The sequence below is a fragment of the Heliangelus exortis genome, chromosome 30 (assembly GCF_036169615.1).
Source record: "Heliangelus exortis chromosome 30, bHelExo1.hap1, whole genome shotgun sequence".
In the NCBI taxonomy this organism is placed as follows: domain Eukaryota; kingdom Metazoa; phylum Chordata; class Aves; order Apodiformes; family Trochilidae; genus Heliangelus; species Heliangelus exortis.
In genome coordinates this window covers 3,712,446-3,739,554 of record NC_092451.1, presented here as the reverse complement: position 1 = coordinate 3,739,554, position 27,109 = coordinate 3,712,446, and the positions used below count along the sequence as shown (strand labels likewise).

Sequence of the window (27,109 nt, the reverse complement as noted above, 5' to 3'; positions counted from 1 at the left end):
CCCCCCGTGTCCCCGCCCCCCCCCGTGTCCCGCCCCCCGTGTCCCGCCCCCCGTGTCTCGCCCCCCGTGTCCCCGCCCCCCGTGTCCCCGCCCCCCCGTGTCCCGCCCCCCCGTGTCCCTCCCCCCGTGTCCCCGCCCCCCCGTGTCCCTCCCCCCGTGTCCCCGCCCCCCCCGTGTCCCGCCCCCCGTGTCCCGCCCCCCGTGTCCCGCCCCCCCGTGTCCCCGCCCCCCGTGTCCCCGCCCCCCCGTGTCCCCGCCCCCCGTGTCCCCGCCCCCCCGTGTCCCCGCCCCGCGGGGTTTCCCAGCCCGGGGCGCAGGGGTGGCGTGTGCGCATGCGCCGTGTCGCGCCGTGTCGCGCAGGGGGGTGGGAGGGGGGCTCTGCTCGGGCCATGTCGCAGCGCGGGGCCGAGCGGGATCGCGACCGGGATCGCGACCGAGACCGGGAGCTGCAGTGGTCGGCGCGGAGGATGGGGACATCGCTGCTCCTGCAGCTGTCGGCTCATGAGCGGGAGCTGGACCTGGTCTGCCTGGACCACAGCTACGCCAAGCCCTGGAGCGCCCACCCCGACGCCAGCGCCGCCCGTCCCACCCGCATGCTGTTCCTCACCCCTCGCAGGCAGCCCGGCACCAACCTGTGAGCCCCGGCGGCTGGGGGGCGGCTGGGGGGGCTGAGAGGCCTGGGGGGAGAGGGCTGGGGGGGGGGAGTGTGGGGGTGGGGGGGTCTTGAGGGTCTGTGAGGGGAGAATGGGGCTGGAGGGGTCTGTGAGGAGAGGGTGTGGGGCTGGGGGGGTGCTGAGGGGTCTGTGAAGGGAGAATGTGGGGCTGGGGGAGTTTTGAGGGGTCTCTGAGGGGAGAATGGGGCTGGGGGAGTTGTGAGGGGTCTGAGAAGGGAGAGTGTAGGGCTGGAGGGGGTTGAGAGGAGAGGGTGTGGGGCTGGGGGGGTGCTTAGGGGTTTGAGAGGGGAGGGTGTGGGGCTGGGGGGGTGCTGAGGGTCTGTGAGGGGAGAGGGGGTGGTCTTGAGGGTCTGTGAGGGGTGCATGTGGGGTGAGGGCCATCCTATGGGGGCTGAGGAGCCTGGAGCAGGTTTTGGGGTGTATGAGCTGCCCTGGGGACAGGCTGGGGGCTGGCTTCATGGCCATAGAGTGAGGCAGGAAGAAGGGTTGTGTTTTGGGGTCGGTGGGTGAGTTTGGGGTGAGGAGTGGGAGCGCACTCGGGGTTTGGGAGGGGGGGAATCAGCCCAGGCCACAAAGCTTGTCGGGGTTTGATTTTTTTCAAACAGACCCCAGGGTTGAGCCACCCCCGTGTTTTCTAAAGGTTGTGATTCTTCCCCACAGCGAGGCCGATGTCCCCATCGACGTGGAGACGGTGACCCCCACCCCCGTGCCCCTCTATGACAACCAGAAGGCTCGCAGTGTGATGAACGAGTGTGAGCGCCACGTCATGTTCGCCCGCACCGACGCCGATGCCCCCCCGCCCCCCGATGACTGGGAGGAGCACGTCAACAGGTGAGGGGGGAGAAAGGGACTGTCCCCGTGTCCGTGTGTCCCCCCGTGGCTGTCTGTCCCCAGGCCCCTACTGCACCCCCCTCATGTCTGTGTGTCCCCCCATGTCTGTCTGTCCCCAGGTCCCTACTACACCCCCCATCCGTCTGTCCCCCCATCCTTCTGTCCATGTGTCCCCGTGTCTGTGTCCCCCTACATCCATCTGTCCCCATATCCCCATGATACTCCCATATCCCCATGATACTCCCATATCCCCATGATATTCCCATATCCCCCGTGTCCGTGTGTCCCCCCGTGTCCGTGTGTCCCCCCGTGTCCGTGTGTCCCCCCGTGTCCGTGTGTCCCCCCGTGTCCGTGTCCCCAGGACCTGGCCAGGAGGGACCTTGTGGGCTTGCGTGGAGTTCAGCAAGGCCAAGTTCTCTGGGTGGGTGGAGGCAATTCCATGGGTGAGGGTGGGATGGGAGGAGAAAGGCTTGGAGGTGGTGCTGGAGCTGAGGTTTAATGTGAGCCATCAGGGGGCTTGCAGCCCTTTCCTGACCTGCACAGGGAGTGTTTGAGGGAGGGGATTCTGCTCCTCTGAGACCCCCCTCCTGCAGTGCTGGGCCCAGTTCTGGAGTCCCCAACACCAGGAGGACACAGAGCTCCTGGAAGGTGTCCAGAGGAGCCCCTGAAATGCTCAGAGGGCTGAGCAGCTCCCTGGGAAGCCAGGCTGAGGGATTGGGGGTGTTCAGCCTGGAGAAGAGGAGGCTCCCAGGTGAGCTCAGAGCAACCTCCCAATATCTGAAGGGGCTACAAGAAAGCTGGAGGAGGGCTTTGGACATGGGGGGTAGGGAGAGGAGGAGGGGAATGGGTTAAAACTTGGAGATTTAGGGGAGATTGAGGTTGGACATTAGGAAAAAAGTTTTCCTGAGGGGGTGCTGAGCCCCTGGTGCCCCCAGAAGCTGTGGCTGCCCCATCCCTGGAGGTGTTGGATGGGGCTTGGAGCCCCCTGGGCTGTGGGAGGGGTCCCTGCCCATGCAGGGGGTGGGACTGGGGGAGCTTTAAGGTCCCATTTTATCATTCTATGAAATCTGGGGCTCTGAGCACCCACTCCTCACATGTTGAGGTTTTTTTTCAGTTGGTGGGGGGTTTATTCAGCACGACTCTATGTGCAGTGATGTTCCTGAAGTGAACAATGTTCAAAGAAAATGAACTCTCATGTCTGAATTTCTCATCCACTTGCTGTTAAAGTTCCTGGGGGCAATGGAGCTGCTGCACCTCTCCCACAAGCATCATGTGAATCTCTCTCATGTGTTTGGAGGAGGTTGGGATGGGGAAGTGACATGTAGCTCCTCAATTCACCTGTGTTCCAGTGTCAAAAATGAAAAAAAATTAAGCTATGCCTCAATAAAAACCCCTCCCTGAACATGTCACCAAGCCAGTCTGCAGTGATGGAAAATGGCTTGGGTTTTTTTTCCTTCAGGAAAGTTTATCTGAGAGTTGTGGCATTAACCTCTGCTAAAAGCAGTGATTATTTTGGTGTTCTGTCTTGCTCCTGCTGCTCCTCTTGTCTCTCTGAGGCTTGGCTGTTCTCTGCCACACCCTGGTGACATGTGACACCTGCTTTTTATTGGGCCACCCTCTAACTGGGATCCTCAGGACAAAACCTCCCTTTTTGCCCATCAGCTGGATGTCTGTGGGACAGGGACTGACTTTCCCTCTGCTTTCCCCACAGGACGGGTTGGACCATGGCCCAGAACAAGCTCTTCAACAAGATCCACAAAGCTCTGCAGTCAGACAGGCTGGCTCGTTTGGCTAACGAAGGGGTGAGCTCTCCCATTCCCTGCTGGAATTGCCACACATTCCCTGCTGGAATTGCCACCTGTGTTTTCCTGGAGGCAAAGGAAAATCTTGGCCTTGGGGCAAGCTCTGAGCTGCATTGAGGAGGGATTTTCTCCTGGCTGAGAGGATGTTGGGCTTTTGCCCACTTGAGGTTGCTTCAGGCTGATGCTTTCCTGTGGTTTGGGATGCACGGAGGTGCCCTCTGTTTCTGCCCTCACTTTTTCCTTTGAATTCCCTGGATTTTAGGCTTGCAACGAGCCAGTCCTGAGGAGGATAGCAGTGGACAAATGTGCTCGGAGGGTCCGCCAGGCTCTGGCTAGTGTCAACTGGGACACCAAACTGATCCAGTGGCTTCACACAACGTTAGTGGAGACCCTCAGCTTGCCAGTGCTGGCTGCTTACCTGGATGCTCTGCAAACACTTAAAGGAAAGGTGATCCAGGCAGCAAATCACTTTCTTATCACTTAAAATGTTCTTGTTTGATAAAACTCCTTAAAGGAAGCTGATGGAGTCTTGCTCCTTTTTTTTTTTGGGGTGGCAGGGGTGATGTTTCCAAGGTGCTGTGCCTTTCCTCAGCTCTTTGTGGCCTCTGGTTTCAGATCCCCACCCTGATTGACAGGATGCTGCTCTCCTCCACCACCAAGACAGGGGCAGCAGGTGCTGAGGCTCTGTCCCTGCTGCTGAAGAGACCCTGGGACCCAGCTGTGGGGGTCTTGTCACATAACAAACCTGTGAGTACCCCCTGGGGAGTCAGGAGCCTGCTCTGACACTGCCTTTATTCTTCTCATCTTTCTGCTTTCCTCTTCTTTCTGCCTCAGTCTTGCTTCCTGGGCTCTTTTTCCTCCTGTTTTAGACTCGTGTGATGAGGGGAACTCCTCGTGTTGGGCACGTGCCCTCTGTACTGCCTGGGGAAACGGGATGAGTCGATGATGAATTGATGCTTCTTGCCTTGCCCAGGAAAGGAAGGGAAGCTGCTTTTCCTGACACATCTTTGTTGAATTTTGTAGAGCAAGTTGCCTGGTTCCCCCCTCATCCTGATTGCTTCCTCTGGCCCCTCCAACTCCATGTTCCCCACCTCTCGGCGGCACCGGTTCTGGCAGTCGCAGCTTTCCTGCTTGGGCAAGGTGGGTGTGGTTGGTTTGGGAAGGTCCAGCTCCTGCCTCTTGGCTGAGCTTGGGTTTAAAAATCTTCAGTGCACCCAAACGGGTGGCTCTGCTGAAAGCAAAGGCTGGGCTTTAGCACCTGAGGCACTGCACGAGGGATGAAGCTGCGTTTGGGGCCTCTTGCAGACCAAAGCCCTCCCTCTCCAGCAGTTTGGGTTGCATTGTTCCTGTGTTGAGGGACTGAGGAGCCTTCTGGTAGGCAGGGGGTGGAGGAAAGAGTTTGTAGGTCACCTTAGTCCTCTGCCTGGAGGCAGGGCTGCTCACACACCTCTTTCCCAAGCCCTGGAATCCTTTTTCCCCCCAGCCCTGGCACGTTCAAGACTCATCTTGACAAGGCTGTCTCATCTCAATCATGTTCTTACCTCAAAAGGCTGGAGCAGATGGTCCTTCAAGTCCCACCCCAGTGGCATTTTACAGTTCTCCTCAGTAACGTGGTGGATTCACTGGGTGTGGAGGAGTGAGGTGCAGCACCTCACTCTCTGGGCAGTTCTGTTTCCTCTGGATTTTAGTAACTGGAAGCAAATCCCAAGGGAAAGAGGGAGAGAGAAAGCACAAGTTCCTGCATAGAATGGGTTCTAGGCTGTGCTAATTGCTGTGGGTACTGGTTTTCCCCAGTAACCAGTTGGTTATTTATGGCTTTTCTGTTCCAAACACAGGTGATCCCCATTGCCACCCACCTGCTGAACAATGGCAGTGGGGTGGGGGTGCTGCAGTGCCTGGAGCACATGATTGGGGCAGTGAGGGGCAAAGTGGCAGAGGTGAGTGAGGGCCAGCAGCCTCCCCAGCTGCCTTTCCTGCTCCATTCAGACTCTTCTCCTTGCCTGGAGGTGCTGTGCCACCCCAGGGCATTGTCCCCTTGTCTGTCTGTCTTCTCCAGCCCTGTCTTTTATTTTTTTTCTCCTGTAGATTCACAGCCACTTCTCTCACAAGCCCATCATCCTGATTGGGTGGAACACGGGTGCCTTGGTGGCCTGTCACGTGAGTTCCCTTTGCATCCTCTCAGAAGCCACTTGATGGCTTCAGGTCAGAGTTAGATTTGAGTTACTGCTGTGTTTCAGGTTCTGCCAGGGAGGGAATTCTTGTCCCTTTTACTCTTTCCAGAGCCTGGCTTTGAGACACCCCCTCTACTCACAATTTTAATGATTTCTGGTGACAATTTGAGTGATTTTTGGTCACAGTTTGATTTTTGCTCACAATTTGGGTTATTTCTGGTCACAGCTTATGTAACTTAGTGGGTTTTTTCCCCCACTCTTTGATTCAGCAAAGCAAAGTCTAGAAACAGAAGATATTTCTGTGCCCCCTTCATGCTCTGGACTGTCAGGTTTGCTGAGTGTTGCTTTTTATTTCTGTCCCCAGGTTTCAGTGATGGAATATGTCACTGCAGTTGTGTGCCTTGGATTCCCCCTGCTCACCATTGATGGCCCCAGAGGGGTAAGGACCAAAGAGAGATGGAGGAATAAAATCTTTTGGTTGTTTCCTTCACCTGGGAATTCCAGCCATAATTGGGAGATTACAAATCTCACAAAGGGCTTCGACTCTGCCTGCTGGATCAGTCCCTCTGGATGACAGTTCCCTTTTGCTCCTGCAGGATGTTGATGACCCCCTCCTGGAGATGAAGACCCCTGTCCTCTTTGTCATTGGTCAGAATTCCCTCCAGTGCAACATTGAGGCCATGGAAGATTTCCGGGAGAAAATCCGAGCTGATAACAGCATGGTGGTGGTGGGAGGAGCAGATGACAACCTCAGGTAGTGGTTTGCAGAGTGGACAGTGTCTTCTCAGAGCTCTGAGCATGCTCTGTACCCAAATTTAGTACTGAAAGCAGATGGGAATTGCATAAAAATGCCCCATCAGGATCAGCTTTGTTATTCAGAACCTGGTGTGGTGGCTGAGGGTTGTTTTTTGGTGGTAAGCCCAAGTATTTGCTTTTTCATCTCTTTCCCAGCTCTGGAATCAGCTCAGAATTGAGGTGGGGGGACTGTGAGAGCCTTGCCAGAGGCAAGAAGGTCCTGAGGTTTCTGTAAACTTTGGAGCTTGTTCTCCTGTCACACTTGGGGGTGTCTGGGGGATCTGAGCAAGTGTGAGAATAAGGTTGGTCTGATGGTAGAGCTGGACCCAGCTGTGCAGGGGAGGTTCTGGAGCATTGTATAGGTGAGAAATCAATAGCAGGGATAATCAGGACAGGAAAGCAAAGAAAGAAGCCTCAAATTCTGAAGACAGAGTTCTGAAGGGAAGGAAATGCCAGGTTTGCTTTGAAAACTGGACACTTGGCCTTTTTCCTCAGGGTTTCTGAGGGCTGAATCTCCTCTTTCCAGCAGACTGTGCTCTGGAGAGCTGAGGGAGCTGCTCTTGCCCCCCTCTGGGTCTCTGTTGAGCTTTCTGGGGCTTGAATCCTGCTCTTGGGTGAGGAGTGCTGTGGAAAACCAAACACAGTGACATCCTTCTGGTTTCTTTCATAGGATAAGCAAAGCCAAAAAGAAGTCTGAAGGCCTGACCCAGAGCATGGTGGACAGGTGCATCCAGGTAACCACAGAAATTTGCCTTTTACATTTCAGCTCTATAAAAAAATCTCTGTTGAAGTGTCTGAGTGTCCAGACATCTCAACTTCACTGCCAGGGTTGGGGGTGATTTGTCTCCTGAGAAGGGTTTTGCAGTAGCTGTCTCAGGAGGAGAGAACAATTCCCCAATTTGGGAGCAGTGGAGAAACCATCAGGTTTCTCTCCCACCTGACAGAAACCAGGGGAGTCTGAGCTTCAGTGAGAAAGCCTCTAAGCTTTTAGGGTTTCATTTTGTGGAACATTAAACCTAGAGAGGTCCCTTTGTCCTCTTGGGAATCTGTCTTTCTCTGTTTTGTTTTATTTTTTTGTTTGTTTCAAGCTCTGATTTTAGAGATCTTCTCACTGCTTGGTCCTCGTGATTCTTTTCCCCTTTCCCAGGATGAGATTGCAGATTTCTTGACTGGAGTCCTCACCCGAGCTGAGAGCCACTCGGGCTCTGATCCCCGGGACCTGGATGCAGAGAAGAAAAAGAAACCACGGGACCCAACCCGCAGGGACCTCTCCTTTGATTTGCCAGAAAGAAGCAGCAGACCTGCCTCCCCAGCAGCCAAAGTGCCTGCCTCTCCCTCGGGATCTGAGGTGGGAACCATCCCTGGGATGCTTGGAGCTGGGGAAGGCTGAGGTTGGGAGGTTTTCCTCCCCCTCTGCTCTGCCCCGGTGAGGCCCCAGCTGGAGAACTGGGTCCAGTTCTGGGCTCCCCCTGGGGAGGGGACAGAGAGGGCTATGAAGGTGATGAGGGGACAGGGACATCCCTGCTGTGAGGAAAGGCTGAGGGACTTGGGGCTGTTGGCTCTGGAGAAGAGGAGCCTGAGGGGGATCTTATCACCACTTCTCAGTACTTCAAGGGGGTGTCAGGGGGGGCACAGTCTGGTGTCAGTGGTGCCCAGTGACAGGACAAGAGGGCACGGGCACAAACTGGACCCTGGGCAGCTCCAGCTCAAGCTGAGGAGGAACTTGTTGCCTCTGAGGGTGGCAGAGCACTGGGCCAGGCTGCCCAGAGAGGTGGTGGAGTCTCCATCTCTGGAGACATTCCCAACCCCCCTGGAGTCCCTCCTGTGCCACCTGCTCTGGGGGATCCTGCCCTGGATGAGCTCCAGAGGTTCCTTCCAACCCAACACTCTGGTTCTGTCATGTGAAGAGATGTTTTAGTACTGCCTGAGGGGTGGTGAGGAGGTGGGTGGTGGTGGAGGAAGGAGGACATGAAGGGGATTCATGGGGCAAGCAAAACCTTCAGAAACAGCTCTGTCCCAGCAAAGGGCTGCGGGTTCTCAACTGTTTGGGTTCTGTGGGGGTAAGAGATGTTCCCTCCCTTCAAACAGGACTTATCCAGTGTCTCCAGCAGCCCCACTTCAAGCCCCAAAACCAAGATGGCTGCTGTGTCCTCCCTGCAGAAGCCCAGCCAGCTCAGCACCACGCAGCTGCTGAAGAGGCAGGTGCAGAGGATGGACACTGTCCTGACACACAAGCAGGCACAAGGTACTGCCCTGCCTCCTGCCCACCCTCTTCCCTCTCAGCGTCCCCAGTTTTGCTCTTTTGTCTGTCCTGGTGTGTTTAGGTTTTTGGGTTTTGAGTCCTGTTTTGAGTTCCAAGCTCCCTGTGGCAGTTTTCTCTACACCTCATCCTCCCCCATCTCTCATCCAAAGGCTCTGTGGAGGGTTGAAATTAAGTTGGAAATGGTGGTGCTGCTGCTTGTAACTTGTTCTGCCTGCCCAACTCTCCACATAGCCACACTTTTAATTCTTTTTCAAGTGTGAGCCTCTTGTCTGGTGTCTCGTGTCCTTGAAGGCTGCTTGGGAGGGAGGCTAAAGTGCTCAGGAGGTGACTGAAGGTCTTGAGCTCGAGTCCTTACAGAGTCATCTTGCAGGAAATGGCCTTGGAAAAGCTGCTCTGGATCACAAACTGGGGGCTTGCCTTGTCCTGGTAGCTGCAGATTAAAAAGCTTCAGCCTGGTGGGGGATGCTCTGGATTCAGGGAATGGTTTTGGTGGTGATGTGATCCCTTCTGGCAAATCCCAGCAGCACCTGGAGAGTAGTTCTCCATCCTCCCTTTCTTTCCTTTTCTCTTTGCTCAAGACAGACCTGACCAGACTTGTTGTCTCCTGCCAGCTTCTCACCCTCCATGTTTTCTAAAGTCTTCCCTAACTCAGGGGTGGGATGCAGGGGAAGCTGAAGCTTGGCTCTCCGTTCATTTCTCAGGCCACGGGTTGAAAAACAATCTGTTTATTTGGTTTTGGAGTTGAGGGAGGAAGTTTCTAGGTAGCAGGAGGAGAGTTTGTAGTGTGGGGTGTGTTGTGGTCACCTTGCTTTGTCCAGAGTGCTGCTTCTGGCCAGGTTTGGTGGCCGTAGCTGCTGAAGGACGTGCTGGCTGATGGCTCCCAGCTGCTCTCAGCTTCTCAGTACAACTGCTCCTGCCTCTCCTGGTCCTAATCCTATTCCCTGACCTTTTCCCCCGTGGCTGTGGGGCTGGTGCTGGTGGGTTGTGCTCTCAGGGAAAGCTGAGCTGATGTCCCTCCTGGTGTTGGGTGGCCAGGAGGAGGTCAGTGTGTCTCCCTTGTGCCCCTGGTTGGATGAGTCGTGTCTGGAGCTCTCTGCCTGCCTGCTCCCAGCTCTCTTCTGTCTGTGGGTCACAGTGGTGTCCCTGGAGTTCCCTCTCCCCCCTCCAGAGCCGGGCTGTGATACTGTAATTCTCTCTGATTCATTTCAGCTCAGTTTGCTGCTTTTCTGAAACAAAACATGCTGGTGAGGAAAGCTCTTCCTCCTGGCACCTCTTCATGTCTCTTTGGTGAGTATCTCCTCACTTCTCACTCTCTCTCTCCCTCTCTCTGTCACTGCTCCTTTCTTTTCATCATCTTCCTATTCCCTTGCCCTGGTTTGGGGATGTGGCCTGGTGTGTCCCTTTTTCTCCCTGCATTTTGCTTTCTCCTTGCTGTATCTGAAGCCCATGGCTCACTTTGCTAACTGAGAACATCCCCTTCTCCTGAGCTCCTCCCTCTCCCTGCTGTCCTGGGTAAATGCTGCTCTGCTCTGGCAGCTCTGCTGGCCTCAGACTTTGTGGACAATTTGGTGACTTTTTTGTGCGGGTGAATTTAACCCTTTCCAACCCTCTGCTGGGGCTGAGAAGAAGGGGAGGTGGACATCAGCCTGAGAGCCCACCACGAGTATTGGTGGAGTGTCCCAAACACCTGGAGCACCAAGGGGCTGTTGGCAGGATTGGGAACAAGTGACTTGGAAGGTTGGGCAGAAGAGCAGAGCAAGGGGTGGCTTTGGGAAGGTGGGGATGTTCTGGGAGAGGGACACAGCAGGACCAGCAGAGATGTGGAGGTGAGCAGCTTGGAGCCCTGTGTGTTGGGTGCTGGGTCACCTGGGGAGGTGGCCCTGAGTGTGTGAGGTCCTCAGAGGGTCAGAGAGTGTGAGGTGAGACCCCCAGGGGAGCTGAAGACAATGGGTTTGGTTTGGGTGTGACTGTGTGGATCTGGGATTAGGAGAGAGGACAAGAGGTTGGAATCCAAGGTGTCACTTCTCTGTTTGAGTGTTGGTGTGGAGGAGACCTTGGCTGAGTTGGTTGTTCCAAAGGTTTCCCTCTCCTTTGAGCCTTGTTTAAAGGGTTCTCTCTCCCTTGAGCCTTGTTTAAGGTTTTCCCTCTCCCTTGAGCCTTGCTTTGCCTTCCCCCTGTGCCATGGGATTCACTGGGAGCATCCATGGAGCCCAGCACCTGCCCTGGCTCCTCCAACCCAGGATCTGCTGGGAACAGAAACCAGAGTAGATGTTTTCCTGCTGGTGGGGAGATGCAGAGAGGCTGGCACCAGCCTGGGTTGCCTTTTGATAAGATTTGAAAGATGATTGAGGTCTTTTGGGCTCTTCCCTGCCTTGGCTCTGCTGCCTGAGCTGTGAGGCAGGAAGGGTGGGGAGCATTCCCTGTTGTTGGGGAGCAGGGTGCTCCTCCCAGCCCAGCCCTTTGCTGGGGACACAGGAGGGACGTTGGGTGACACTGCTCAGGGATGCTTTGAGGGGCACCTGATGCCTCTGCATGTGCCCTGTGACTCTCCTGCGTGGCTGGTGGCACTCAGGGAGGGGTGGCTTTGGTTCCCAGGGGCTGTGCACGAGGTTCCTCTGGAGAGTGAGTCAGGCCACGCATGTTTGGAGGGGGTTGGAGGCACGGGGAGGGTTGCACGAGGATTAGCAGGTTGGAGTTGGGTGTCTGATAGCAGGACAGTCAGCTTGGCACCTGGTCTGGGGGGCAGAACAGCCCCAAAATGTTGGCAGTCACCTGACATTGAGGGTTTTGGCTGTGCAGTTGTGCTGTCCCTGGGGTTTGGAGGTGTGTAGGTGGCATAGAGGGAATGGATAAACACATAATCTGTGTGCACACAGGTAGTTATTGGTTTGATCTCATCTAACCTTCATGTCAGGGGGGGCAGAGTCTGGTGTCAGTGGTGCCCAGTGACAGGACAAGAGGTCACGGGCACAAACTGGACCCTGGGCAGCTCCAGCTCAAGCTGAGGAGGAACTTGTTGCCTCTGAGGGTGGCAGAGCACTGGGCCAGGCTGCCCAGAGAGGTGGTGGAGTCTCCATCTCTGGAGACATTCCCAACCCCCCTGGAGTCCCTCCTGTGCCACCTGCTCTGGGGGATCCTGCCCTGGATGAGCTCCAGAGGTTCCTTCCAACCCAACACTCTGGGGTTCTGTCACCTTGGTCCCCAGGCTGCTGAACACACAGTGTAGATGCCCAGCACCACCTGTGAAGAAGGAGTGAGCCCTGGTCTGCAGAAGCTCCTGATGGAGAGGGCCCTCTGTAGCTTTGAGGAAAGATCTTTCCTCCTTGCCGGGGGTCACATCTGTGGCTGTGGCTGCATTTTGGAGACACCACCACGGGGGGCAGATCCACACTCTCCTTCCACCCCAGACCACAGAGGTGTCAGGCTGGGGCTGGGCCCTCACACCCCAGTGGTTGGAGAGCAGGTGGTGAGGACATTGCAGACCAAGACCATTCCTGGGCTGCCCTGAGCAGCTTGGCATCACTCTGGGCTTTTTTTGCCATCACTCCTCTGGGCTTTTTTTGCCATCACTCCTCTGGGCTTTTTTTGCCATCACTCCTCTGGGCTTTTTTTGGCATCACTCCTCTGGGCTTTTTTTGGCATCACTCCTCTGGGCTTTGTTTTTTGAGTAGCTCTTGGCAGGATGGAACAGGGGTGAGGGTCAAGGCCATGGCAGCAAAACGCATCACTGGTGTGGAAGAGAAATCTCAGCTCGTGGGTTTCTCCCCTGGTCCTGAGCAGTGCAGGGGTCGTGTGTCTGGGCTTGGCTTTGCTGCAGACCCTTCTGTGCTCACAACTGCTTCGCTTTGTGCCTCTCAGAAACCTTCCAGCTCCTGGAAGGCTGGTGAGGAGCCCCGGGAGCACCGCACTGCGAGTCCTGCAGCTGGCACCCTGGAGCAGCAGTGGGGCTCAGCTTTGGCCCCAGCACTGGCAGCATCCCTGCACCACCTCCCCAAGTCTCTGCATCCTCTGCTTCTCACCTGGAAATTAGGGAGATCCGAGGGGCCTGATGCCAGGACTGAAGAAAAGCCTTTCTGTGGAGGTGTGATGTCCCTGTAGCCATCTGCTTTTTTTCACTGCAGGGGCAGAGCTGCTGCCCTGCCCCGGCTCTGACCACGAGCCAGCAGCTTTAGGGCCCCCAGAAGTCAGCGTAGATGGTGGAAAGGAGGAGCCTGGTGGGTTCCTGGTGCGTGGGTGATGGGCAAGGCTGGCATGGAGGGAGCTGTGGAAGTGTGCATGGGCATGTGTCCTCCTCCACCCCCTGCTGCACCCGGCGCCGCCCTGGCAGGATCCGGCCCTCGGGTTTCAACCCAGCTACTTCTGTGTCCCTCAGTTCCAGTCTCCTCAGAGCACTCGGAAGGGGCTGACAAAGATGATGTACGTGTGCAGCTGAAGAGGCAGCAGCAGAGCCCCAGCCCGACCCAGTGCACCAAACCCTCCAAACGAGCCAAAATCAAGGTGACCATTGTCTCCCACGGAGATGCTGCGGGTGTGGGGCACGGAGCCCCCCTCACCACCCAGGCAGAAAGTGAGTTGTGCTCTCTGCAAAGCTGCTTTGTAACCAGGGATCCCCCTCCCCTGGGGCACGGCGTGGGGAGGGAAGGGGACAAGTGATCTTTAAAAGATTTTATTTATTTTTAATAATTTTTGGAGCACTTAGCTGCAGAAAACAAAGCAGAGCCTTGAGGTGTGAGCAGCTCAGGGCTAGCTGGGGAAGCGTGGGGGCTAGCAGCACGCAGGGGCTTGGCAGGAGCCTCTTTTGTCCTGCAGCAGTCAGGAGTGCACCCTCAGCTGTGGCCTTGGGAGCTGCCAGGTGGATTTTTCTCCCTCCTCGGAGGCATCGAGCTGCTGCTGGAAGCAGAATGCCAGGCCTGGAGAACACTTTCCTCCTTCCACATCTCCAGTCCTGCCACCTGCCTGAAGTTCTGCCTTGGAATGTGCTCCTGCTTCTGGGATGATGGGGATGTCCCTCCCTCTGGAAGACCTTTGTGTGTGCTGAAACTTCACCACTCAGCTGGGCGCCCCATCCACTGCTCCTCTTGGAACTTTGACTCCTCTAAACAAATTCCAGCTCCTTTCCTGCTTCTGCAGATGAGGGGGAAAAAAGCCTGCAACCCAGCAGCCCAAGAAGAGGGGATGTGCTGTCATCTGGAGCCTTCAGGAGGAGGACAGAAGCTTTGGGTGCTCTCACTCTTGGACCTGAAGTCTTGCCTTGGTGTGTGCGACTTGGGACACGTCGAGCAGTGGCTTGTTGGTGCAGGGCAGGGCTGACAAGGCAGGGGCTCCACTCCCAGAGGAAATCAGAGGTTTTCAAAGCTGAGAAATGACTCTCCTCCTCAGGAACCATCTCTCAGTTAATTTATCAACTCGTTTTGAACCATGCAAATGAATTACTAAATCCAAGTCCTTGTTTTTTTTTTAAGGTTCATCTCCTGGCAGCTTTGAAAACCTCTGCTTTCCACAATCTTTTTTTTTCTTTTTTTTTAATTTTCCAAACTTTACTTCTTTCCACAGAAAGGAAATGAATTGCAGAAGTTAAACATGAACCAAACCCAAGAATTCCCACTCTTACCAACGGGTGTGAGCAGGAGGAATGCCCAAGACAAACCCAGTTGTATCCCAAAGCGCCGCAATAAACCAATCTTGTGACTCCCCACATTCCTTGTGTATTTTTGTGAAGTGTCTTGCAAGAACCCTTACAAAATCCATCAGTAACCACCCAGCCAGAGCCCAGCTCATCAGCTGAGGTGGTAGATCTGTTCCCTGGTGGCTTTGGAAGAGGGAATTAGTGGAGATAATATTTTAAGAGAGAGCTTTGCAGTTGGTGTTGAGGGATTTTCACTGCTCGGCAGCTTTGGAAGCTGATTCCTTTAATCTTCTTTGTCATCAACACTTCCACCACAGCAGCTTTCGTGTTTTTTTTCTTCATAAAAAAATGTTTTGTTGATAAACATCTTGCTCTGTTGGATGGTACCCGGGGTGTGTGTATCCTGGAGAAGATGCTTTGGGAGCAGGAGGAGCCTGCAGCCCCCAGCACCGTGCCCGTGGGGGTTGTTGTGAGAGGGGGGGAATCCCTCACAACCCAGGGAGGAAGAGGAGGAGGAGAGTGAGGTGTCTTCTCTTTTTTTCTTTTGCAGTTGTCTCTGGGAAGCCAGTCCCCATGGCTGTGGGCCAGGCTGTGTCGGGTGCCAAGGAGCTGGCAGGACTGCTCACCACCCCCAAGTGAGTGGTATTTTTATAAGCTGAGGGTCTTTTTTGACCAGGCTGCTGGTGGGAAGCACCAACCACACTGGAGCTTTCTGCTCTCTTGCTCCTGACTGGGACTTTCTGAAGGGTGGGTGACTCTTTGGCTCCTAAAAAGTGTTTTCAACTGACAGCAAGAATGAGACTGAGAAATGGGCAGAAGCAGAAGGTATTGGGTTCCTGGGTGATGTTTCTGTGTGGTTTCCCAAATCCCAAGTTTACTTCTCTGTCTTCTGAGTGTCTGTGGTGTTGTTGCCAGAAATTCAGTGCTGTCTTTAATCCTTTCCTGACAGTCAGGCATTTTTCTAACCAAAAATTGGGGGGGGGAAAACCTCAATATCAGATGGTGAAGTTGATTAACTGGCTGTAGGGGAATGAATCTGATGGTGACCTCTCACATCACTTATTTTCCCTTTTTAATTCAAACCAAGCTTGGACTCTGACTGATCTGGGAGGGGAGAGGAAGAAGAGGTGGTCTCAAACAGAAAGTAGGTTTTAAATGAGAAATGTTTTACCACCAAATAAATTGCTTTTAGGTGGCACAGCACCAAGGTGGATGCACACATCTAACAAGCTCAGTTCCTATTGGGAAATAACACGGATTTTGCCAGGGGTGCTCCTTGTTCTGGCTGCCTCACTGGACACAGGGAAACTTCTCTTGCTTTGGCTTCCTGCATCTCCTCAACTCCTTCCCTTAACACCTCCAGGAACCCCCCTGGATGGCCTGGGGACAAAGCCACCTCGCCTTGCCCTGTGCTGTTGATTGTTAACTGGAATCTTTCTCTTCTGCTCCCTTTCTAGGTTGACTTCTGGAGCAGAAACCTCCTCCCCAGGCCCTGCACCCTCTGCTGTCATCCCCAGCAGCACAGCACCCAGTGCCTTCCACACCCTGCAGAGCAGGCTGGTGGCCAGCAGCACCCACTGCATGCAGGCCCAGCCACCCAGTGCCCTCCAAGGTACCTGCCTCTCTCTGGGTCCCTTTCCTGAATGTAAAAGGTCAAAACAGTTTCCAGGTCATGTAGTGGATCTTGTGAGAACCTTTCCCCTGCACTGCTGGGTCCAGTTCTGGGGTCCCCAACACAGGAGGGAGGGACATGGTGATGTGGGACTGGGTCCAGGGGAGGCCACTGAGGTGATCCAAGCACTCTGGAGCCAGGGGGAGAGAGTTGGGGGTGTTGAGGCTGGAGAAGAGAAGGGAGCAATGGGGAGACCTTAGAGCAGCTCCCAGTGCCTGAAGGGGCTCCAGGAAAGCTGGGGAGGGACTGGGGACAAGGGCCTGGAGGGATGGGATGAGGGGGAAGGGTTTGAACTGACAGAGGGGAGACTGAGGTTGGAGATGAGGGAGAAATTGTTTGGGGTGAGGGTGCTGAGCCCCTGGGTGCCCCCAGAAGCTGTGGCTGCCCCATCCCTGGAGGTGCTGAAGGCCCCAGGTTGGGTGGGGCTTGGAGCCCCCTGGGGTGTGTCCTGGGTGTGTCCTGGGTGTATCCTGGGTGTGTCCTGGGTGTATCCTGGAGGTGTCCCTGCACATGGCAGTGGGGTGGGGACTGGATGAGCTTTAAGGTCCCTCCCAAATTACAGTTCTGCAGACACCTGCCATATAACCAGACCTGGAGTTTTGTGGTGGTGAGTTCTCCAAACCTCAATTCTTTATTTTTTATTCTTTTGTTTTCTAGGAGCAGCATCTGCCAGCAGCCTGCTGCAAGGCTTGAGCTTCAGCCTGCAGGACATTGGGACCAAGTCCTCAGCCCTTCCTGGCAGTGTGGCTGCTGCTGGGCCACCCGTGCAGGTACAGAACCTGGAGGCATCAGAGATCCCTGGATGGAGGGAACCTGCCTGGAGGCATCAGGATCCAGAGGGAACTGAGATAGAGGAGGTGGCTGCTCCAGGAGCAGAAGAGATGAGGCAGGCTGGGTGTGAACTGAGCTGAAATGATTCTGTGTCCCAGGGATCAGGAGTTCCCCTGGATGGCAGGAGGTTTAGGAAGGGGGGGCTGGTTTCCAGGTGGCCACCGAGAAGATGCTGAGGTTTGGAGAAGGAACTGCAGGGAATCTGATCTCTCTCCTTGTTTTTCTGGGCAGACACAAACCCGTGACCTCTCGGGCAGTGCTCCCCACCCCTTCAGTCTGAGGTGACCTGACTGACCGGGTGGTTTCAGGGCAGGAGGAGCCTCTCCCAGTTTCTCCCAGTCCAGCTTCCCAGCTGAGGCTGCGCAGGGTGGGGGGGACAGCTTGACCTGCAGAGCTGTGTCTGGAGACCACCCTGCAGGGTGGGAGAGGCCATCCTGGCATCCTCTTTTCCCCCTGCCAGGTACTCACTGCTTCTTCTTCTCCTCCCAGAGCTCAGCTGTGAAGACCCCCACCCCCCTGCAGGGCCTGGGTGCCATCACCACAGCCACGGGCACCATCGTCCGCACCATCCCGGTTGCCACCTCCCTGTCCCTGGGGGCCAGCGGGAAGCCCACGGCCATTCACCAGCTCCTGACAAACGGGGGCCTGGCAAAGCTGGCCAGCAGCCTCCCAGGCCTGGCTCAGATCTCCAACCAAGCAGCAGGTGAGGGAGAAGGGGGTCAGGCACCCACAGCACCCCAGCACCCCAAATCTTGATTCCAGAGCTGGTTTTGCCCTCGGGGTGGAGCTGAGGGCAGCAGCACCTGCTCACCACTTCTGAGCCCCTGAACCAGGGAATCCCAGAGTGGGTTGGGTGGGTTGGGAGGGACCTTAAAGCTCATCCAGTGCCACCCCTACCATGGACAGTGGGGACAGGAGCGCTGGGGACAGCGTTGGGAGAGGCAGAACCTGCCAACCACTGAATTCCAGATTGGTTTGGGTTAAAGGGACCTTAAAGCTCACCCAGTGCCATGTGCAAGGACACGCCCAGGGACACGCCCAGGGACACACCCAGGGACACACCCAGGACACAGCCCAGGGTGCTCCAAGCCCCACCCAACCTGGGGCCTTCAGCACCTCCAGGGATGGGGCAGCCACAGCTTCTGGGGGCACCCAGGGGCTCAGCACCCTCACCCCAAACAATTTCTCCCTCATCTCCAACCTCAGTCTCCCCTCTGTCAGTTCAAACCCTTCCCCCTCATCCCATCCCTCCAGGCCCTTGTCCCAAGTCCCTCCCCAGCTTTCCTGGAGCCCCTTCAGGCACTGGAAGGTGCTCTAAAGTCTCCCCATTGCTCCCTTCTCTTCTCCAGCCTGAACACCCCCAACTCTTTCCCCCTGGCTCCAGAGCAGAGCTGCTCCAGCCCTCCCAGCATCTCTGGGGCCTCCTCTGGATCCACTCCAACATCTCCATGTCCTTCCTGTGCTGAAGGTGACCTCCACAGTCCCTGTGGCTCAGGGACATCTCCCTCATGTTTCTTCCAGGCTTGAAGGCCCCAACCACCATCACAGTGACACTGAGGGGACAGCCCAGCCGTGTGACCACGCTGAGCCAGGCTGCCATGGGGACTGTGCAGCCCCAGCTGGAGGAGCAGCCAATGCAGACACAGGCACCTCAGGTGATTTTTTTACATCATCTCTAGAGATAAAGTGTCCTCTGCTTCTCTCTGAGCTTTTGCTGGCTGTTACAGATCGAGTTGGCCTGGGGAGTGGGGGATGTTCTTGGTCACAGCTCTCTGGGGTGTGATGAGTTTCATTGCTGAGGCCAAGGAGAAAGGGGCTGTGTCAGGTGGTGGTGAGGAGGAGCCAGGTGAGGAGGAGCCAGATCATCTTTGTGTCTGCTAGTGGCAGGGTTTGGTTGTCCTCCGTATCCCCTTAGCACTGCACTGAGGCCATCTCCAGATGGATTTGGGAAGCCAGCACCAGTGTGGGAGTTGTTCCTGCAGCTCCAGGCTTTCTTGGCAGTGCCAGGTTTTGGTGGGAGGAGGAAAGCTGCTTGTTGAGGGCCTGTCCCCTGCCTGCTCAGGCTTGGCCATGCTGTCCTCTTGGGAATGCTGCTTCTGGCTCTTGGGTGCCCTGACATGAGGCTGGGTCAGGTGGGTGTCAGGGATCCTGTACCATTTCCTTCTGCAGGTGTCCAGCTCCTGCTCTTTCTCTCTGCCATTTCTGAAGTGCTGAGGGTGTGCTCTAGGGCTGTATCTGGTGGCTGAGGTCTCCTTTTGGAGGTGGGTCACTGGCAGCAAGAAATCCTCTGGCTGTTTGGACCCTCAAGGATCCCTGGCTGCCTTCTGGCTTCCTTGGGCAAGTCTTGGTGTGGCTGAGTTGAAAGCAGAAGATGCCTGGGTTGTTGGTTTGGGTTTTTTTTGTGTTGGGTGCACTGACATGGACCTCTCAACTTCAAACCCTGGAGGTTGAGGGGAATTTCCTGCAGGGGTATCCTTGGGCTCCCACCCAGAGCAGTCAGTTTTGAGCTGGATCCCTAAAAGTGAGGGTGGGGAGGTTGGATCTGAGACCCTGCACAGGGTGGTTGGGCAGGGCTGGCTGGGAGGTGCCACCAGCAAGCTTGGCCCAAGCTCAGGTGCCTTCCCCAACACTTGGGTTTCTCCTCTTGATGTTTGCTTGGAGGTGGAGAAGGAGGAGAAAGCAGGCAGCCCAGGCCTGTCCTGCCTCAGGGGGCTGGAGGAGGCCCTGCAGGAGGGGGCTGCTGGATGCTGGGCTGTGTCTGGGGGGACAGGAGAGTCACAAGGCTCCCAGCAGGAGAAATGCTGCAGCTTGGGCACTCTGAGTGTGTGGAGCAGCCAGTGAGGATCAAGCCCCTGTTCCCAGCAGTGATTAAGCTTGCACTGGAGCCTGAGGAGCCCCAGATCACTCCACGCTGGCAGGGCTGGGTTTGTTGGCTGATTTTTTTTCCTCTTGCACACGATTTGCCTTCTTTTTCTATCTCTAAGGTAGGGCCCAGGCAGGGAAACTGCTGTAGGAGAGGCAGAGCAATCTTTGGAGATGAAGCTGTAGTTTTGGTCCATTTTCCTGGGCTGCCTCAAGTTGTGGAGAGTGTTTCTCCACCTTGCTGCTGCCTGCAGAGGTTGGAGGTTTCCTGAAGGTTGCTTCCAGGTGGAACACTGGAAGTGTTGAAGAGCAGGTGGGATGGAGCTTGGGGAAGGTGTCTCTGCCCATGAAACCAGATGATCTTTATGGTTCCTTCCAACCCAAACCATTTTATGACTCTCTGATCCTTTGCCTGAAGCCCTGAGGTGTATTTAGGGAGGCACCATCCTGAGGAGGAAGCCTTTTGGGGTGAGCACCACAGCAGGAGCCCCAAACCTTCACGTGTCCTGTGCTGCTGTAGAGCTGGCCCTGCTTCCACCACCACCAGTGGTTCCCACCCAGGTTTCTTGCTGGTTAAAGCTGGAATTTAGGAACATCCCCCCCATCCTTCCTCTCTTGACTTGTTTGTGTTTCTTTCAGTCCCTTCTCTAGCTCCACAGAGCCTGCGACAGAGCAGAGCTGAGCTTAGAGCCCACTCGGGTAGAGCTGGGACAGACAGAGCTAGTGCAGAGCCCACCTGAGCAGAGGGTGAGTTGCTTCTTGGGGCTGAAACCCTTCATCCCTGGTTTTGGGGCTCTTCAGAGACTGCCTGAGAGCCTCTCAGAACTGCTGGGCTTCCCCAGACCTCCTTCAGAGCAGCTCCAAACCTTGGGGTCCTGGGGACATCAGGAAAAGTCTGTCCAACAGATCCAGGGAGGTTCTGCTCCCCCTCTGCTCTGCCCTGGGGAGACCACCCCTGGAATCCTGGATCCAGCTTGGGGCTCCCCAGTTCCAGGGATCTACTGGAGAGAGGCCAAGGGAGAGCTGGGAGGGTGAGGAAGGGACTGGAGCATCTCTGCTGGGGAGAAAGAGTGAGAGCCCTGGGGCTGAGAGGGGATCTGTGAATGTCCATCAGTATCTGAGGGGTGGGGGGCAAGAGGAAGGGGACAATCTCTGTTCAGGGGTGCTCAGGACAGGGAAGAATGGGTTGGAGCTGGAAGATGGGAAGTTCCACCTCAAGATGAGGAGAAACTTCTGGAGAGTGAGGGTGAGGGAGCCCTGGGCCAGGCTGCCCAGGGGGGCTGTGGAGTCTCCTTCTCTGGAGCCTTCCCAAACCCCCCTGGATGTGTTCCTGTGGCCTGCCCTGGGGGATCCTGCTGTGCCAGGGGAGTTGGACTCCATCATCTCCAAAGGTCCCTTCCAATTCTGAACATTCCATGGTTCAGTGCCTTTGGGAGACCCTCAGTATCCCCCAGGAACTCCATGGAGCTGAATAAGGAGTTCCCAGAGGGATTAATATTTTAAGACACTTGGAAGTGAATCCTCCACCAGGACTTTTCTTTCCGGGGCTGAGATGGGAGTTGAGGGAAGAGCTGAGTGGTGTGGCCAGAGCTGTGAGAGTTGCCTGGAAAGCCAACCAAAAGCTGCTTCTTACAGGAAATGGCATCAGCTGGGTGGTTTGGTGACTAATTATAGCCCTTGACATCAGCTCCTCTGTACCTTTAGCACATGAAGCTTACATCAGCCAGCAGAGCTTCCTGTAAAGCAGCAAATTCACAAAAGGCTTTGGGGAAGCCACCGGGGGCTTAAAACTCTTTGTGCTTCCAGCAGGAGCCTGAGGGGGTTGGGTTCTCTCTGAAATTCCAGCTGAAGGCTCTGCTGGGCAGGAAGCTGAAGCCCAGGCAGAGGTTGTGATTTTTTAATTAAAACTGAGGGTGATGCCTGCAGCAGCTTTGAGTGGATGCTCTTTTCCTCCTTTGAGCATTAAAAGAGAGGTGAAGGATCAGGAAATCTCCCTGAGGTGTTTGGTGCAAGTGCTTTCTGTGAGGAGCAGGGGAGGAAGAAGCAGAAATGTTTGGGTGGCTGGAAAGTGAAAATAGGAGCAAGCTGCAGCTTCTCTTTTCAAGAAACTGCTCCGTGGTGATTCAGACGTGGTGGTTGTGGTTGTGTCCTGGTAGTAGCTCTGTGAAGAGTGGAGTGATGCTGGATCAGGCTTTCTTTTTTTTTTTCTTTTTCTGCTCAGTCAGCTTGCTGAAGCATCTGGGCAGAGCTGAGGCAAGTGAAGGCAGCCCAGAGACCTTTGAAAAACCTCCTCAGACTGGGGAATTTCCAGGTATTTCACTGGGGCTTCTCAGGGTGTGCTGCCACCTGCCTTAGGACACACATCCAAGCTCTCCCAGTTGGATACCTGTTGGACACTGGTGTTAAGCACCTGGTTCTGGGCAGAGGAACTGCTGCACCATCGAGCCTGAGGGAAGCTCTTCTGATGCAGAGGATGCTGGGGGCATGAGGTCCTGGTTTTTGCTGGGCTTTCAGGGGTGATTTCACAGCCTTCTTACAAATCCACACCATCTGGGACCCATTTTGGAGCTCCTGGCTGTGGCTTTACTCTTGCTGCTGAGGAAGCCAGAGCAGGATTGATGTCCCTGAGAGCCAGAAACAGGGACAGAGCTCCAGAAAAAGGCAACGAGTTTGTCCTGGTGCTGCAGGTGACCCCATCCTGCTTTTAAAAAGCAGATTTTTCTCTGGGTGCTCATTTTTCCTGGTCAGAGTGAGGGCGAGGCTGGCAGAAGCAGGAAGGAGCCACGCTCTGATTCCCAATTTTTTGGGTTTTTTTTTTTTTTTTTTTTTTTTTTTAGGTGAGAGCTCTGAGGAGCAGTTGCAGCCCCCCCTTGGCTGGTGGATGAGGCACTTCCAGTAGCTCTCCCTTACTTTGTAACCCTTCCAGGCTCCAGACAGTGCTTTTGGGAACCTGGCCACCCTGGCTACCAGCACCACCTCTCCTGGGAAGCTCTTGGCTCAGATGGATCTCAGCAAAGCCCAAGCTGCCCCCGAGATGGCTCCCACCACCCCCCCGGCACTCCTGACCTCGGCAGCACCCTTAGGTGAGGCACAGGGCAGTGGTGGGGTGGGGTGACATCTGTGGAGTCACTCCAGGGAGTAACTGCCTCAATCCTCCTTATTTTTAAGCCAATGGCTTTCTTTTTGGGTTGGTGCTTGTTTTTGTTTTTTTTTTTTCTTCATTATTTTTCTCCCTTTAAGCTATGAGAAGGCTGTAGGGTGCAGTGTGGGGACAAGGGGCAATGGATTCAAACTTGAAGAGGGCAGATTGAGGTTGGGCCTTAGGAAAAAAAATGTTCATGTGCAGGTGCTGAGCCCCTGGGTGCCCCCAGAAGCTGTGGCTGCCCCATCCCTGGCAGTGCCTCAGCCCAGGTTGGATGGGGCTTGGAGCCCCCTGGGCTGTGGGAGGGGTCTCTGCCCATGCAGGGGGTGGCACTGGGTGAGCTTTAAGGTCCCTTCCAACCCAACCCATTCTGGGATTCTATGAAGTTAGATTCCCCCATTATTTCTTTGTAGTTTCTTTCAAGTTTTGCTTTGAGGCCACCATTTCAGAGCAGTTCAATTTTGGGGTGTTCAACCTGATCTGCAGTTGGTGTTGAGGGTCCCCATCCTCCTCTCCTGGCTCCCTCTTGCTGCCTCTATTGATTTTTTTTTTTTTTCTTCTCAGACTCATCCAGTCCCAGCTCAGTGAACCCTGCAGAGCCACTGCCCAGCCTCACACCCAAACAAAAATCAATGCAAAGTGGTCTTGTGATCCATGGCAGCCTCCAGGGCTTCTGGACCTCTTCCCAAGTTGGGTTTTGGTTTATTTCAACTGATTTCACATCTTCTAAAGCCCTCTGGGGATGGCAATTCCACCACCTCCCTGGACAGCCTGTGCCAGGCTTTAGTAACCCTTTCAGTGAAGAAGTTTTTTCTTGTATCTCATCTAAACCTCTCTTGAGGCCATTTCCTCTTGCCCCTTGTTTTCCAGAGGACAAATGAAGCCACTCTGGATCATTTTACCACCCTGGTTTGTGTTAAAGCCCAGCTCACTGACCTCTGCAGCCCCTCCAGCCCCCTTTTGTCCTCCATAGCTCAGCAGAAGCACTGGGCTGGAGTCTTCTGAGTGTTTTCAGTTCTTGCTTTTGTTCTTTGTCTTAGGTAGTGGATGGTGTGAGGTCCTCTGTGGAGAACCTGACCCACTTTTGTCCTTTGGTTCTGCTTGGCATTGCATCCAGTGGGGACAAGCAGTTGGTAGGGAAGTTGCTGGGGGGGTTAGCACAGAAAGTTCTCCAGGCTCTCAGTCCTGTGGAGTGATCATTGCTGATGTCCAGCAGCAGCATCCTGTGCCTGGGCCGTGTCCCCAGCCTCTGTGTCCCCACCCCAGCCCTGGAGGGGTGGCTGGAGTGGCCTGTTCTGCTGTCCCCTGCCCCTCAGCCCCCAGGATGCTCTCCCCATGGTTGGATGGTTGGTTGTCCTTTGCTCTGGGCTGTGGTGGTGGTGGCTTGCTGTCACCACTGAGGGGTGTGAGGGACAACCATGGTGCATCTTTGGTGACACTGTACTGGTGGGGACAGGTGACCCAGGGTTGCTTCCTGCTCCTGGGGACCTGCTCCATCCCTGTCACAGCTTTGGGCAGCCACAGGAGCTGTTCCAGGTTGGGGTTGTCTTCACCCAGCAGCTTTTTTCCTTCTCTTGAGCACATCTAAACCCAGGGATGGGGTTCCAGTGAAGTCTCTGTCACTCTCTGGGCTGTGGCTGCTGTGGGAGCTGAATCAGGTGGGAAAACCACCAGGATGAAAGCTCTGATCTGCAGCCTGGCTGGGAGAGCTGGGGGTGTCCAGTCTGGAGAAGAGAACGTTCCAGGGACACCTTAGAGCAGCTCCCAGTGCCTGAAGGGGCTCCAGGAAAGCTGGGGAGGGACTTGGGACAAGGGCCTGGAGGGATGGGATGAGGGGGAAGGGTTTGAACTGACAGAGGGAAGGCTGAGGTTGGAGATGGGGGAGAAATTGTTTGGGGTGAGGGTGTTCCCATTGATGCTGTGAGAGCACAGCTGGGGGTCTGCAGCCCCGGGTGGGCACCCACAGCCTCTGACCTCTCTCTGCCTTCTCCCCAGTGACCACCACCAGCCCCATGAAGACTCTCTACGTCATGTCGGACGCCAAGCTCTCAGCGCTGACCAAATCGGGGATGGGGGAGGCTCCTTCTGCCCCCCTCAAACTGCCGGGCATCCACCCTTCCTCCTCCTCCTCCTCCTCCTCATCTGCCACCTCTCCCACTGGCGCCGTCACCTTCACCACCTCCCCCTTGGCCAGCACCCCCGGCTCTCCTGGCAGCCTGCTGCACCCCAAGGTGGGACCCGTCCTGCAGACAGCTTCCAAAACTCTGATCCTCACCTCCACGCTGAGCACGGTGAAGGGGGACGGAGCCCTGGGACACAGCCCTGGGGAGGGCGGCTTGAGCAAGGGCACCCCAGCTCTCAGCCATGCTCTGGGGGCAGTGGAGACCCTGGGGAGGGTCCCTTCCGTGGTGGACGAGGGGAGCACCGTCCTCCACACCAGAGAGCCCGTGGCCAGCAGACACTTGGTGCCCCAGGGGGTGCTGCCAGGAGGGACCAGCACCACCCTCATCACCTTGGCCACCTCCCCCGGCATCGCCACCACGGGGACCGCGCTGGGACAGAAGCCATAGGGACCCCCGGGACCCCCCTCGGCCACCAGTGGGTGCTTGGGGAACACAGCTTGGTCATGGGGACCCCCGGGACCTCCCTCGGCCACCAGTGGGTGCTGGGGGAACACAGCTTGGCCATGGGGACCCCCGGGACACTTGGGGCATTTTGGGGAAGACTGAGTGTGGCCTTGGGGACCCTTGGCCACCACCAGGTGCTTGTGGAAGACCCAAGTGTGGCCTCGGGGACCCTCGGGAATCCTTTGCCACCACTGGGCACTTGGGCAAAACTGAGCTCAGCCTTGGGGACCCCCAGAACCCCTTGGCCATGACCAGGAGTTTGGGGAAACCTGAGCTTGGCTGTAGGGAGCCCTGGACTCCTTGGCTGTGACTGGGTGCTTGGAGAAGACTTGAGTTTGGCCAGAGAGACCCCCGGGACCCCTGGGCTCTCAGTAGGTGCTTGGCCTGAGGCCACCCAGGACCCTGTGGCCACCACCAGGCACTTGGGGAAGGTTGAGCTTGGTGGTGGAATGGGAGAGCAGCAGCTCTGTGGGCCTGGGGGGTTGGTTCAGGCTGGAGCACACCATGGGGATGGTTTTTTTTTTCTGGTTTTCTTGCTGTTTAATAAAACTTTTTTTTGGTTCTTTGCTGCCTCCAGTGTCCCTTCCCCCAGCAGCCGTGGTGCCTTCCTGCCACGGAGGGACAGGGAAGGATGGGGTGCTGTGGGGCCACAACCTGAGCAGCTCCTCCTGCCTGTGCTGGTTCCTCCTGTGGGGCAGAAGCTTCAGCTGAGCCTGGAATATTAAGAATATTTCCAGGTGTCAAAATGCTGAATTTTCACCTGCCCTGAGCCTCCATTTCACCTCCAGGAGGGGTGACCCCAAGGTGCTGAGATGCTCTGGCAGGGCTCAGGGCTGGTGTCGGGTCCTCCCTGGGGCTGTCACCAGGCTCTGGGGGTTGTCACGGGATGGAGCTCACGGCTGGGAGCTGGGGGTTCTTTCTGTGTCCCCAGAGCTCTGGATTTTTCCTTCCCTGGAGGAACACAAGGTGTGAGGCCACGTTCTCCAGCCAAGATGCTTTTGGGTGATCTTCAGCCCACGTAGCACCAAAGTTCCACCTCTGAGGGGCAGCGTGTTGCTGAAACCTCCTCTCCCTTCCTCATGACAAAATCCTGGCTTTGGTTCATGCCAAGATCCTGGGTTTGGATCACGAGAAGGTCCTGGATTTGGCCCCTGAGAAGATGGTGGTTTTGGCTCAAGGTGGCCAGGCCAGCACACCCCAGGGCAGAAGCAAGGTGTTGGTTCCAGGGAGCCCCAGAACAGAGCAGGACAATGAGTGTGCTCCCCTCTGATGGTTCTTCTGGTTCCTCCTGGGAAGAGGGAGATGCCAGGAGTCCCTCCCCACCCCTCCTGGGCTACCAACCTGCCATCCAGCTGCTCTCCAGCTTTTTTGAGGACCATCTTGCACACCAGACTTCACATCCCCACTCTGGTGAGTAGCAGGCTTGAGGATGCTGAGCTTCACCAGCATCCCAAGCCCTTTTTTCTCTTTTCCCTGGGATTTTGAGGAAAAACAAAACAAAAAACCCAAGATTTTTCTTTGCCAAGAATCCGGGTTCAAGTCAGCAAAGTCTCCCTCAGAGAAGGTGGTGGGTGTGGGGTGGCCTTGAACCCCAAGGCTCTGCTGTCCCCCTCCTGTGGTTTTAAGCAGCTCCACTTTCTTTTCCAGGCTTGAAGTCACCACTTCTCCACTGGAATAAAGCTGAGAAACAAACCCTTGGGGCCTGGCACCTCCAGGAAGTCTCCAGCTCCATGGCTACCTCCTTGCTCACAACCCAGGGCTGTGTTTGGGCAGTGGAACTCTTCCTGATGTCCAGGTTGGAGGATCCAGGGGT

General features: G+C 55.8%; 1 protein-coding gene across 11 annotated transcripts; it reads left to right on the top strand.

Annotated features, from left to right (window-relative positions):
* Window positions 1-318: 318 nt before the first annotated feature.
* KANSL3 (KAT8 regulatory NSL complex subunit 3) lies at window positions 319-25,328 on the top strand. 11 transcript variants are annotated; one of them, XM_071729097.1, is made up of 22 exons: window positions 319-634; window positions 1,335-1,505; window positions 3,217-3,307; window positions 3,570-3,755; window positions 3,923-4,054; window positions 4,331-4,447; window positions 5,143-5,244; window positions 5,393-5,464; window positions 5,843-5,917; window positions 6,075-6,232; window positions 6,944-7,007; window positions 7,421-7,621; window positions 8,362-8,518; window positions 9,746-9,823; window positions 12,909-13,103; window positions 14,713-14,797; window positions 15,620-15,774; window positions 16,492-16,604; window positions 17,155-17,368; window positions 18,187-18,320; window positions 22,454-22,610; window positions 23,234-24,512. In XM_071729097.1, exons 1-22 carry the CDS (start codon window positions 333-335, stop codon window positions 23,548-23,550), a joined length of 3,276 nt encoding a protein of 1,091 aa, XP_071585198.1. In that variant the 5' UTR covers window positions 319-332; the 3' UTR covers window positions 23,551-24,512. The 11 variants fall into 11 exon arrangements, 8 of the variants coding, with proteins under 8 accessions (XP_071585198.1, XP_071585195.1, XP_071585196.1 ...); XM_071729094.1 differs by lacking the exon at window positions 23,234-24,512 and adding an exon at window positions 24,665-25,328 and having other exon boundaries at window positions 323-634; XR_011722966.1 differs by lacking the exons at window positions 22,454-22,610; window positions 23,234-24,512 and adding exons at window positions 20,167-20,274; window positions 24,665-24,793 and having other exon boundaries at window positions 326-634.
* Window positions 25,329-27,109: the final 1,781 nt, after the last annotated feature.